We start from the raw sequence: 13,490 nt of genomic DNA, 5'->3' as shown, positions 1-13,490 counted from the left end.
AAAATGAGCAGGGCAAAGGAGGCTGAGAAACAGACCCAGAACTATGAAAAATTAGACGCAAAGAGGAACAGGAGTTGAGTGAAGCTCGTACCTTTCTTCACCAATGTCTGTGTCATGGAGCATCCGAGCAATCTGCTTCATTTGTTGCTTTCGGACATAATCACGCACACGATACATGGCAGCATCCCGGCACAATTCCCGCAGGTCACTTCCTGAATAACCTTTCGTTTTCTCAGCCAGCTCTTTCAAGTTCACAGCATTGCTCATCTGTTTCAAAGGCAAAGGATCCCCTCTGGGTTAAATATGGAGGCTCACAAATGCTCCCTAGGCAACTCTCTGGTAGTACTGGCAGCTGCACAGCCTTGAATCTGTCCCTGGGTAAACATCTATGACTTGGCTGATTCTAATACATTTGGTGTTATGCTATGCTGCTGATTTGGGGGGGGGCATGTTTGCATATGAGACGTGGGTGGCGCTGTGGTCTAAACCACAGAGCCTAGGCCAGGCATCCCCAAACTTCAGCCCTCCAGATGTTTTGGACTACAATTCCCATCTTCCCCGACCACTGGTCCTGTTAGCTAGGGATCATGGGAGTTGTAGGCCAAAACATCTGGAGGGCCGCAGTTTGGGGATGCCTGGCCTAGGTCTTGCCGATCAGAAGGTCGGCGGTTCGAATCCCTGCGAAGGGGTGAGCTCCCGTTGCTCGGTCCCAGCTCCTGCCCACCTAGCAGTTCAAAAGCACATCAAAGTGCAAGTAGATAAATAGGTATCACTCTGGCGGGAAGGTAAACGGTGTTTCCGTGTTGCTCTGGTTTGCCTGAAGCGGCTTAGTCATGCTGGCCACATGATCCGGAAGCTGTACACTGCCTCCCTCGGCCAATAAAGCAAGATGAGCGCCACAACCCCAGAGTCTTCCATGACTGGACCTTACGGTCAGGGGTACCTTTACCTTTATGTTTGAATACATGTGTACATATGAATTAACTGAGCTGCTTGCATTTTTGGGCTTTCCAAGATCGTATCTGTGGGGTTCATCACAATGAGCTGCTCCACTTTAAAATTAGCCTACCTTCCCCTAATCAGGCTGCTATTAGGGGGGGAAACATGGCGGGAAGAGAGGGAAACTCACATTTTCTCCAGCAAGAATGAGCTTCAGAATATCCTGCCGCTGCCTTTGTGTCTAACAGGAAAGAAACAGCAGAAGAGAATGAGACCAGTATGCTTTGATCTGGAGGTGGACATAAGAACTGGCCAAGGCACATGATACAGCAACCTTACTGAAGCTAGAAGAGGTCTGGGTCTGGTCTGTGCCTGGATGGAAAACTACCTGGAAGCCAATGTGTGCCACAGTGGGTTTCATGATGGAAGAAAGGCAGGATAGAAGATTCTAGCATAAGAAGACAAGAAGATCTATAGAAGATAAGACTTTGAAGATATGCCTGCACTGCAAAATTGTCTGCCTGCTTCAGTGGTCAAACATTGCCTTGAACTGGTTGGAAAAGACTCACTTCTGCCTGAATATGGGAAGACCAGCCACTCCCCTTTCCTGAAGGTGTACTTTAGGTTGCCATGAGCCATCTTTGAACAGGAATTGTATCCTCTGTTGTGGACGAAGCATTGTGCCTCAGTAATATGGAGTTGCACCTTTCCCTTCTTTTCCCGGTGGGGGCACTGATCATTTGGAAAAGTTAATTTAAATGTGTGTTGTTGCTTTTTTACTGGAGGGACTTCTACTCTGTCCTTTAATTTCCCAGACCAGCTGGGCACATGGTTAATTGCCTTGTTTTCTAGCACTTGGACCAGGAAGCAATTCTTAATTGTGTTCTGGCTGTTATTCAGTGATATTTCTCTGGCACCTTCCTCAAGCACAACCCAATCAATATTGAACTGGAAACCTCACTGTGTAATAGCAGAGGTGGACATGGAGCAAGTGTGAGCTGGATTTATTAGAAGGGAAGGTTTGCTTACAGGCAGGCCAACCTGGAAGGTAGTTGGCATTCTCCTCAGGATGGCTGGATCTACATCTTGTGGTCTGTTGGTTGCTCCTAGCACCATTACCTGTAACACAATTGGACCATGATGGTCATTGATTGATCTTATGTTTTAACTGATCAGTTAAATTTGCGTATGACTGCATATGAATAAAGCAATGTTACTCATACTCAGAGTAGACCTGTGGAGGTTAAGTCACAGGTCCATTTATTTCAGTGGGTCTACTTCAAGGTGTCCCCCACTTGCCCGTGATTGACTCATGTGCAAATATGTATTCATGCGCTGCCCGGAAATAAAGAAATAAATAAGTAATTTGATTTAAACCTGGAAATGGCCAGAGAGTCTTTGTGGCTTGTAAGAAGTCCCTCCCCAGAGCCTGAAGAGGACTTCAGTGAGGGTGGTAAAGGTAAACGGACCACTGACCATTAGGTCCAGTCGTGACCGACTCTGGGGTTGCGGCGCTCATCTCGCGTTATTGGCCGAGGGAGCCAGCGTACAGCTTCCAGGTCATGTGGCCAGCATGACTAAGCCGCTTCTGGCAAACCAGAGCAGCGCACGGAAATGGCGTTTACCTTCCCGCTGTAGCATCAACATCACGCTGTATCACTATATCGCTATGCTTAGCTGGTGAGACATTGCAATGTTGAAAAGCTGGTATCATCCAGCCCTAATAAAGGGACCCCTGACGGCTAGGTCCAGTCGCGGACGACTCTGGGGTTACGGTGCTCATCTCGCTTTACTGGTTGAGGGAGCCGGCGTTTGTCCGCAGACAGCTTCCAGGTCATTAAATAGGTGCCAAGTTCCGGATTGAAAAATCCGGGATCAGCAGCGCCGCGGCACCGGAAGTCACTTCTACACACATGCGTAGAAGCGACTTCTGGCACTGCGGACATTTTGGAAATGGGCACAGCGGCATCGGAAGTCACTTCTACGCATGTCCGGAAGTGCGTAGAAGCGACTTCCGGTGCCGGCACGGCACCAGAAGAACATGGCCGCCGGCAGGAGCTCCGTAATCCGGGGGAATAAGGGGTATTTTGCCATTCGGTACACCTGCGGGAAACTGTAATACGGGAGTTTACTGGGGAAAACGGGGTACTAGCCGAGGGAGCCGGCGTACAGCTTCCAGGTCATATGGCCAGCATGACAAAGCAGCTTCTGGCGAACCAAAGCAGTGCACGGAAATGCTGTTTACCTTCTCGCCGGAGTGGTACCTATTTATCTACTTGCACTTTGACGTGCTTTCGAACTGCTAGGTTGTCAGGAGCTGGGATGAGCAACAGGAGCTCACCCTGTCGCGGGGATTCGAACCGCCGACCTTTTGACTGGCAAGCCCTAGGCTCAGTGGTTTAACCCACAGTGAGGGTGGAGAAATCCCCAAAGAGACCGGAGGAGCAGTGCGGCTTTGTTTAGGCTGCTCAGCCTCTGTGGCTAGCAGCCGACATGTGGGGTAGCACAGCAGCCACTGCAGCCACCACTTTTCCGTGCATCCTCCAGGCTCTGAGCTTCAACGCTAGTTGTGGATATTTTTAGATACAGTATTGTTGGTCTGGATTGGAGAGTGTGTGGCAGAGAGGGCGTTTAAAGGGTGTTTAAGGGTGCTCCCCACTTACGCCCACAGGGGCCCAGAATGTAACCCCAGTGTAAGTGGAGGGAACACTTGTACTCTTTTTTTAAATAAAAGAGAGAGCATACTTTTTAGGTGACCCATGCATGTAGCAGGCATCACCTTAGAAGAGGCAAATGTATAACAGGAGGGAAGGAGCACTGGTTTCCCCTGTCTTGTTTGCATCAACTGAGCTAGGTGGTGGTACCTGGCAATTGGTTCCAGTCTCCAGACCATCCCAAAGGCTCATAAACTCTGCTTTCATCATGGCAGTGGCTTCATGGTCAGCTTCGGAGCGGTTCCTCAAAAAGGCATCTGACAGGAGGGAGAAAAAAACAGTTCAGCAGAAGGACTGGGCTTCTGTCCTTTTCCCTGTGCTGGTGTCTGTTTTGACACCCATCTTTAAATTGATATCTTAGCAACATTTTCATTCATATTATAAAGAATGCTGAAATGCGGTGGAATTCTGGTTCTTTCTAGGTCATCAGTGATTTAATTTGGAAGGTCCTCCATGTCTGCAGATCTCTCTGCCTTCTTATGAATGGCTGCTGGCAAGAGCAAGAAGAACATGATCAATTCAATGGGGAACCTGCTACCAGTGGCTGCTAGGTATGATGGCTATGCTGTACCTTTGCTGCAATATGTCTTCAAATACTAGTTGCTAGGAATTGCAGGTGGGGCGGGGGCTATTGCGTTCAGAATCCACATGCATGCCTCACATGGGCACCTGGTGAGCCACTGTGAGAACAGCGCGCTGGAACAGATGAATCATAGAATCATAGAGTTGGAAGAGACCACAAGGGCCATCCAGTCCAACCCCCTGCCAAGCAGGAAACACCATCAAAGCATTCTTGACAGATGGCTGTCAAGCCTCTGCTTAAATACCTCCAAAGAAGGAGACTCCACCACACTCCTTGGTAGCAAATTCCACTGCCGAACAGCTCTTACTGTCAGGAAGTTCTTCCTAATGTTTAGGTGGAATCTTCTTTCTTGTAGTTTGAATCCATTGCTCCGTGTCCGCTTCTCTGGAGCAGCAGAAAACAATCTTTCTCCCTCCTCCATATGACATCCTTTCATATATTTGAACATGGCTATCATATCCCCCCTTAACCTTCTCTTCTCCAGGCTAAACATACCCAGCTCCCTAAGCCGTTCCTCATAAGGCATCATTTCCAGGCCTTTGACCATTTTGGTTGCCCTCCTCTGGACACGTTCCAGCTTGAGCCTTTGGCCTGAGCAGGAAGGGCTCTTCTTACATCCTTTGTTGTTGTTGTTTAGTCGTTTAGTCGTGTCCGACTCTTCGTGACCCCATGGACCAGAGCACGCCAGGCACTCCTGTCTTCCACTGCCTCCCGCAGTTTGGTCAAACTCATGTTCGTAGCTTCAAGAACACTGTCCAACCATCTTGTCCTCTGTCGTCCCTCTTACATCCTTATGCCACCTTTAATCTTGGACAGAATCACCCCAGTCCCTCTTCCTCTTAGGAACCACAGAGAGGAAGACCACTCTGTCCTGGTTTACTTGAGTGATTAGTGCTTTTTTGTGACATCAACAGCCATTACACCAATATTCACCAGCCTCCATTCTGACCAGTTTCCATACCTAGCAACTAACATACTTCACCATAAGGAAAGGGGCAAAGACTGGCATGTTTAAGAGATGTACAACTGGGTGATCAAGAATGGATGCAAGCATGGAGAGGTGAGCAATAAGCAAGCCTTGTTCACTGCTGCAGCCCATATTAATCCCTAGCACTTGGTAGACATTTTGCTAGTTTTTCAGGAGTTCTTGCTAATATTTCCAGATGAAATTAAGGAGATGGGAGATAAAAGTTTCTGTCTTGTTTTTGTCTTCTGCTTCAATGGGTGTATTGCTTCCTTACACCATCAGTTATCCCAACTATGTAAGCAGGGTCGTCTTAAGCGGATCGGGCACCCTGGCGCCGTGGTGCACGGATCGCTCTGGCGCCCCCGCCCCGCCCCGTTTCTTCCCACGGCTGGTGGGCGGGCACAGCACACAGCGTGGTTTCCACGCGGCTTCGTCGTGCAGCGCCACCCAGCCTACCCCTAGAGCCGGCCCTGTATTTAAGCGGGACACCATTGATGAGTTTTCCTAAAGCCTGATGAAATCTGAGGTTTACAAGCAGTGGTATCTGCTGGTTTTAGCTACAGTGGGTACATTTATTTAGAAGAAGTGTTTTTGCTAGAAAAATCACAGACTCCTACCACTGAGCTACACCCCTTCCTCCTTCTAGATCAGGGGTTGGCAAACTAAGGCCCGGGGGCCAGATCCGGCCCAATCGCCTTCTAAATCTGGCCCGCAGACGGTCCGGCATTCAGTGTGTTTTTACATGAGTAGAATGTTGTCACGGTCCGGTCGGCGGGCGTCAGGACCAGAGGCAAGATGGTGGTGAAGAAGCAGGAACAGGTGCAGGGCTGAGGGTCCAGCAGCAGGCAGTTGCAGGGTCAAGGAGCAAGGCAGAGACAAAGGTCCACGGGGCAAGAAGCAAGGCGAAGGCTCAAGGAACAAGAAGCAAGGCGAAGGCTCAAGGAACAAGAAGCAAGGCGAAGGTCCAAGGAACAAGAAGCAAGGCGAAGGTCCAAGGAACAAGAAGCAAGGCGAAGGTCCAAGGAACAAGAAGCAAGGCGAAGGTCCAAGGAACAAGAAGCAAGGCGAAGGTCCAAGGAACAAGAAGCAAGGCGAAGGCAAAGCAAGGGTCTCAGGAGCCAGGAGCAAGGTGAAGGATCAAGGAACAAGAAGCAAGGCGAAGGCAAAGCAAGGGTCCAAGGAACAAGGAGCAAGGCGAAGGATCAAGGAACAAGAAGCAAGGCGAAGGTCCAAGGGTCGAGGATTCAGGCGTCGACAAGGCGAGGGTCCAAGGAGCAGGATCAAGGCGTCGGCAAGGCAAGGGTCCACGGAGCAAGGATCAGGAGGCCAGATGCAACCAGGCATGGATAGCGTTGCTGTGGCAAAGAGCTGAAGGGAAATGCTGGGCTTTTATCCCTCCCAGCTCCTGCCACCAGGTGCAGTGAGATCTCAAGTGGCCTCACCTGGGTGACTACTCCTTGCCTCTCCAGCACAAGCTGAGGGCTTCACCTGTGTGGCCACGCCTTGCTTCCCCAGCACAAGCTGAGGCAGGCCCCAATCCTGCAAGGCACTACAGGCCCCAGAGCCTGACTCCTGCCCATACTCCTGACAAATGTGTCCTTTTATTTAAAATGCATCTCTGGGTTATTTGTGGGGCATAGGAATTTGTTCATTCTCCCCCCCCCAAAAAAAATAGTCTGCCCCCCACAAGGTCTGAGGACAGTGGACCAGGCCCCTGCTGAAAAAGTTTGCTGACCCCTGTTCTAGATTGTACAGCGCAGACTTCTGGTCTGTCATGGACCAAGAAGGAGAGCAGATTTAAGCCTCCGGAGAAAGTTTGAGTTTCACAGAGAAATTGGGGTCATGCAAGGGCGCTGTGGACTTCTAAAAACCCCAAAAGGTTAATTTCAGGTGCTGCGCTCAGGAGCGTTCTCTCCACCGTCCGAATCACTCCTTAAAGGAGCGAAGAAGATTGTTGAGATTGAGATGCGAGTGCTAAGGGGTCATCTTCTAGCTCTGTGAAACGAAGCCTCGGGCTTCTATGGGATACAGTGACAGATTTTCTGTGATATTTACAATTGAATGTAAAATTGAATGAAGAGTGAAATTAGTGGACTAAAACTTGCAAGATTCAGCAAAGCGGCGAGGTGAAAAATAAGGTCAGTCCCAACTGCAGTGAGACTTTCAAGTGCATGACTTTACTTGCAAAACATAACATTTGTATAAATTTCCCTACAGCGGGTCTTGATCATATTGGGATTTAATACAGACGTCCTATCTATCTGACACTTAAAGACTTATTATATTTAGCGGGGGAGAAGACCCCTTTGAATTATTTTGATTTTAGTTCTTTCCTCTCTTTCCAGGTCGCTCTGACCTGCTGGGGAAGGGAAGGGACAGTCAGCTTGGGAACTGTGATACTTTTTTCCCTTTTCCCTGCCGGGGGGATCACTGTAAGGGAAGTTATTCCACATTGCCTCATTTGACTTCATTTTCCTATATATTTTTTGTTTTTTTCTGCCTGTTACGAATGTTTGCTGAAAGTTGGAAGTTTGATTAAATATTCTACTTCTCCATTATTAATTGGATTGGGCCAGCAAGTGGCTGAAGAGTTGGATTATATTCTATTTGTTTTTCATTTGCTTGTGCTTGGTGTTCAAAACACTATCAAACCCTTTGTCACGTAAATGGAAAACTGAACAACATACAAAATGTGACAGGCTGTACATTACATTATATGAATTCTTTTTTAAAAAAATATCTTATTTAATTCTTTTTTAAATACATTTCAACATTTCATATCAAAATATGTGGTTCTGGACTTATCATATAAACCAATGATAAGAAATTAGAGTCCAGCAGATTGACCAGGAAATACAATCTATTCAGTTCTTATATTAGCAATATCCATGATGTGAAATTCTTATATCAATCTTGTAATGTTCCATGTGAAGATGCTTTTAAGAATTATAGTGTTCTTTGTATGCAGGTTTCAGACGAAAGACTTAGAAGAATGGCACATGCAGAAAATAAGAGAAGGATTCCAGGAGAATTCCTTGTTTCACCCAACCTATGGTTGTAGTCAATACTGTACTCTCTATATAAAGAAGCAACAGACTGATAATGAATTAGTAAACTTTAAGAAAAATAAACTCAGTAGAAACTGTAATGACTACAGGCAGAGTTTACTTTCAGGCTTTAATACAGAATTAGATTACAGCTGTTTTATGAGTCATAACTTGCTTAACATCTTAAAGGAATATTATCAATTTCTTTAAAAATCTATTTATGGTATGTAGTATATATATGGTTTATTTAAGAAGTAATGTATGGGAAGTATTACCACCTGTCCACCTGTATTTGTAGTCAATACTGTCTATATAAAGAAGCATCAGGTTAATGGTCGTTATAACTGAATCTATTATGTTCCATGTTCCATGTCTTTGATATACAAATATACGGTATGTAGAACTACTATTTTGTATTTTGTATGTGTGTTATGTTACTTGTCTTTGTATAAAACTCTATCATATCATGTTCGATTATATAATCCAGAGTATGCACGGCTGACCTTCTGATCAGCAAGCCCAAGGCTCAGTGGTTTACACCACAGCGCCACCCACGCCCCAGTCTGTGCCTATCTACTATTTAACAGAAGGGAATTCCGAAGGGTAGGACCGCAACATTAGAAGCCTGATTCCTATATTCTGCAGACTGAACCACAGGAGAAGGTGGTATCTGCAGGAGACTCTCACCTGCATAGCACAGTGACTGACTGGGTAGAGAAGGAGCAAGAGGATCGTTTACTCGAAAGCCAGTGTGGTGTAGTGGTTAAGAGCGGTAGACTCGTAATCTGGGGAACCGGGTTCGCGTCTCCGCTCCTCCACATGCAGCTGCTGGGTGACCTTGGGCTAGTCACACTTCTTTGAAGTCTCTCAGCCCCACTCACCTCACAGAGTGTTTGTTGTGGGGGAGGAGGGGAAAGGAGATTGTTAGCAGTTAGCCACTTTGAGACTCCTTTGGGTAGTGATAAAGCGGGATATCAAATCCAAACTCTTCTCCTTCTCCTTCTCCTTTCCCTTACCTTCACAGGATGTTTTTGCATTATTAGAGCTATCTAACCAGTGGTTGTTAGAAGAAACAGAACACTGGACTGGGTGGCTCTTTAGCCGGATATGACATAGCAATTCTTACCTTTATATTATATGTTCAAGAAAGGAAGGGAAGGAGGAATTGGCTGAGAGACTGAAAGTGAAAAAGCGATCTAGGAATGACTTAAGAGTAAGGAGAGGCAACTATGGCAGAGGATGCTGATGTTGGGATCTGGGATTAAGGGATACAAACATTACCTATTTCATCTATGAAAATGATGCAGGGCTGAAGCTTGGTTGCCAGTGAGAAAACGGCAGCTGTGAGCTTCTGTGACTCTCCATACCATTTATCCGCCAGCGTAGATGCTTGCAGGTTTATGAACCTGCATCCTGAGGCCTGGGCTGTTGCTTTGGCAAGAAGGGTTTTCCCACAACCCGGAGGGCCATAAAGTAAGACACCTGGGGGTAGCAAGGAAAAACCCATAAACACAGGTTCACAGTCTGCCTCCCTTTTTATGTGAGAAGTTCATTCCCACTTTATGATTGCATTATAAAGCCTACCAGGAACAATTTTCTAATTCAAAGATTGCCAGCCCTTTGGGGCTCATGGGCAGATGTGCAAATTAGAGAAACTTGCGGGCATTGTACATACCACAATCATGCACACATGCACTGCAGCCACACACATATGTATACACAGCAAATACTTGCACACTCCCCCTGCAATCAGGCTTGAAAAATGTGCTTCTCTCCCCTCCCCACCCCACCCCCACTTCAGCCTAGTTAGAGAGTGGTCTTCCTGCAGAGGGCAGATGGGGAGGCAAAAGATGAGCATTCCTCCCCAGCTGCCACCTCCAGGAAGATCTCTCGCTCCAAGCCTAACTGGCAGGGTTGACCCACCCATCAGGCAAGGTGAGGTGACCACCTCAGGGGCAGCAGATCCCAGTGTAGATCTTCATTCACCCCTTCTTCCCTAGCAGGGAGGGGGACACTATTTAGTGGTTTGTCTCAGGTGCCAAACCTGTGTTTTGTGAGAAGGGAGAGTTGACACCCCCCTTGGAAAAAGCCTTCTATTGTCTATAACAGAATGCTTCTTTCAAGCCTATCTCCAGCAGAGCAAGGAAAGGGACTCTGCAGGCTTCAGGGAAACCTCTACAGGCACATTTGTGCCCATGTGCACTGCACTAACAGCTCATATTCTAACTACAGTAACCATTTTAGGAAAGGGACCCACCAAGAAAAATTCAGCCCACCCCTATCCTTCTATGTACTGTAGCTTGCCAGTGTCTTGGAGGTGTGTCCATATAAATTCTACTCAGAGTGCACCCATTGAAAAAATGGACATAATTTACTCTTGTTCATTATATTCAGTTGGTCTTCTCTGAGTAGGACAAGCATTGGATACAATCCTCTGTTTCACAATCTCAGACAAGCAGTGGAAACAGAGGCGTCGTGTTTTCTGTCATTCTTGCTGAGCACCCACACCCCTTATAGGTTTTGGCACAAGATAACCAGAATGTCATTTTATTTGGAGTGCTGATTGACACAATTTGAAGGAAGAATATTGGAGTGTGGTGGGCAGTCTTTTTTAAAAACAGAATCACATGAGACTTAGAGTTGTAAGGTACCTTGGAGGCAATTTAGTTCACCTATGAGTAGAGTTCAATTAGTGTAATTGACTGTGAATGTGTGCACTAATTGGAACTTTAATTAAAGTAGCTTTGATTTGGAGGGATTTGTTAAATTTAAACTGAGTAGAACATTTAACTTAATTCTGTTGGAATAACGCTTTCAAGCTGGGGAAAATGTTGATTTTGTTGTCGATGGAAAAATGCTAATGGAAGTGTTAATGTTTAATACCTAATGCATTCAATTCAACCCCTCCTATTGGAGAGCACTTTCCTCATTGGAAATGAACAAACACACTGATTACAAAGCTGGTTCCACAACCAAGTGGAAGAAAGTGAGGACAGAGGCTGTTTCTTCCCTTTGCACTTTCTGAATAGTCCTTGCTGCTCTTGCTGCTGCCCAACCGGCTGAGGCAATTCCGCACTGATGTCCGTTCTATTTGTGTGCATGTAAGGTGCCAGGTTATGTAACAGTGTTTTTTACAGTATTTCAGTTTTCCTGAAGCTGAGGCTCCAATACTTTGGCCACCTCAATCCTTGGAAAAGACCCTGATGTTGGGAAAGATTGAGGGCACTAGGAGAAGGGGACGACAGAGGATGAGATGGCTGGACAGTGTTCTCGAAGCTACCAACATGAGTTTTACCAAACAGCTGGAGGCAGTGCAAGACAGGAGTGCCTGGCGTGCTCTGGTCCATGGGGTCACGAAGAGTCGGACACGACTAAACGACTAAACAACAACAAGGTGCCAGGTACCCAGAAGTGGTCCCTGGAAAAGGGGAGCAGCTGTTAACTGAGCCCCGCCATCCCTCCCTGCGTGTGTCAGCTGTGGAAGCTCCGCCACCCCTCCGGCTTGCGGGAGATGAAGGAATGGCAGGCCATTTTTCCCAATTTTGCTTTTGGGGGGGCAGAAGAGAAGCCCTGGGTAAATGGGGAGTCACTTGTACATACCCAGCAATTTTATTAAGTGGTCAACAGTTAGCAAACTGACCTCTGACCATAGTAACTTACGTATTTGATATGTAGGGTTTGGCTAAAGAATGCAGATTTTAAAAGGAAGGAAACACTTTCATTAAGTCTCAAAAATGATGTTAAGTGACTAGTAAATTGTCCCTTGTTCCAAAGTAAATACCTCTTGGGGGCTGGCACAGCCTGGAGTGCTGCAACAAGTGTTGCTGCTGGAATGGCATGATCACAGTGTCCTGGAGTTCGCTGACCATCTCATCTAGGCCTGCAATGTCCTTCCAAGTTACCTGTAGGTGGGACAAGCTGTGAGCAGTTGGCAGATAACAAAGGGACTCTGCACTACCTGACAAGATTAATTGAATTAAAAACATTCACATTCCAAATTCCAAGGTTAGAAATTTGAATCCAAATGCAACTGCGCTATTTTCCTGTTATCCTTGGATTTCCTGTTCATTCTGTCACTGTGTCTTTCCTCCATTGTCAGCATTTGGACTAAGCTGCTTGGGGTAGGGACCTTTTCCATCTATTCTTGGTTTAAAGGATTGTCTACACCAGCAATTTCCATCCTTTTTAAAGAACTGGATCCACATTTGACCCAAACAGACACATGGGGCTAATATCTTAATTGTTTGCCATTTGGACTGGTTGTTGTGCTGCTGTTGTGACCCATCTTAGATCAGGTCATGACCTGAGAGTGGGTCCCAACCCACCAGTCGAAGACCCAGCGGTCTATATTGATGTGTTGCAAAATACTAAAGTTCCAGATCCGAATTACTAATTCAATCTCATTTCACACAATCTCATTTCAGAACTAAGATTTGTGTAACCGTTTTTGTTTTTTTGTTTTTCTTCAGCAGATTAGAGAGCTAGTGACTTTGTCACTCAGAACTCTCTTGCATTTTGCCCACCTACCTTGATATCCTTTGGAACCACCAGGTGAGCGGCAATGATCATCTCATGCTCTGCCAGCTTCACTCCTTCCACCCCAATCTGCTTCATCAAGTGTTCTGCCTGCCGACAAAACAAAGCGGCTCAGAGTTGCAGTCCTCCTTTTATCTCAGAGACTTAATATAGGACTCTGCTATTGTCGTGACTGGCTACACTCACTGACTTGCACTTGGCACTTATAGAAGAAGAATTTCATTTATAACAGTTAGAATGAGGAAAAGGAATAAAGAAAAAAGTGAGTGAGAATGGAAAAAAAGAAAACAATACTGTTACATAACCATACATAATAATAACAACAATCTTTATTACGGTCCATAGACCCATCAATTCGTTACCAAGCGAAACACAGCTGGGACACCCCGCCCTCAAACCACTCAGACATCTTACTCAAATTCGGAATAGGAAACATTAGTTCTTGTGACCACCGATAAAAACTTTGCCACTGCTAGTGTTCTGGCATTTGACCGGTCTTCCAATAGGAACCTGATATAGAAATCCTCTGATTTTCCTGGGAGCAAGGCTAGCAGGGGTGAAATCACTTCAGCCCTAGCTTGCTGAAACTTCCCACAGTGCAGCACAATGTGTTTTATAGAATCTACATCATGGGTGCACGAGCACAGTCTTTCCTGGTAGGGTACTCCTCTCATCCTGCCCTCCAGCACTGCAGAGGGGAAAAC

General features: G+C 46.4%; 1 protein-coding gene across 1 annotated transcript in view; it reads right to left on the bottom strand.

The window, feature by feature from the left end:
* LOC118096968 (outer mitochondrial transmembrane helix translocase-like) overlaps nt 1-13,490 on the bottom strand; it is a 33,806-nt gene that overhangs the window by 3,288 nt on the left and 17,028 nt on the right. The window contains exons 3-9 of the mRNA XM_035139448.2: nt 12,778-12,876; nt 12,032-12,152; nt 9,532-9,732; nt 3,804-3,910; nt 1,969-2,058; nt 1,130-1,180; nt 92-267 (exon numbers count right to left, since the gene is read on the bottom strand). Coding sequence (XP_034995339.1) covers nt 92-267; nt 1,130-1,180; nt 1,969-2,058; nt 3,804-3,910; nt 9,532-9,732; nt 12,032-12,152; nt 12,778-12,876 — 845 coding nt within the window. The remainder of the gene's footprint in view (nt 1-91; nt 268-1,129; nt 1,181-1,968; nt 2,059-3,803; nt 3,911-9,531; nt 9,733-12,031; nt 12,153-12,777; nt 12,877-13,490) is intronic.

The sequence above is a fragment of the Zootoca vivipara genome, chromosome 15 (assembly GCF_963506605.1).
Source record: "Zootoca vivipara chromosome 15, rZooViv1.1, whole genome shotgun sequence".
Taxonomy (NCBI): domain Eukaryota; kingdom Metazoa; phylum Chordata; class Lepidosauria; order Squamata; family Lacertidae; genus Zootoca; species Zootoca vivipara.
The sequence above is the reverse complement of the archived record's forward strand: the minus strand, read 5'-3'. Positions and strand labels throughout refer to the sequence as shown.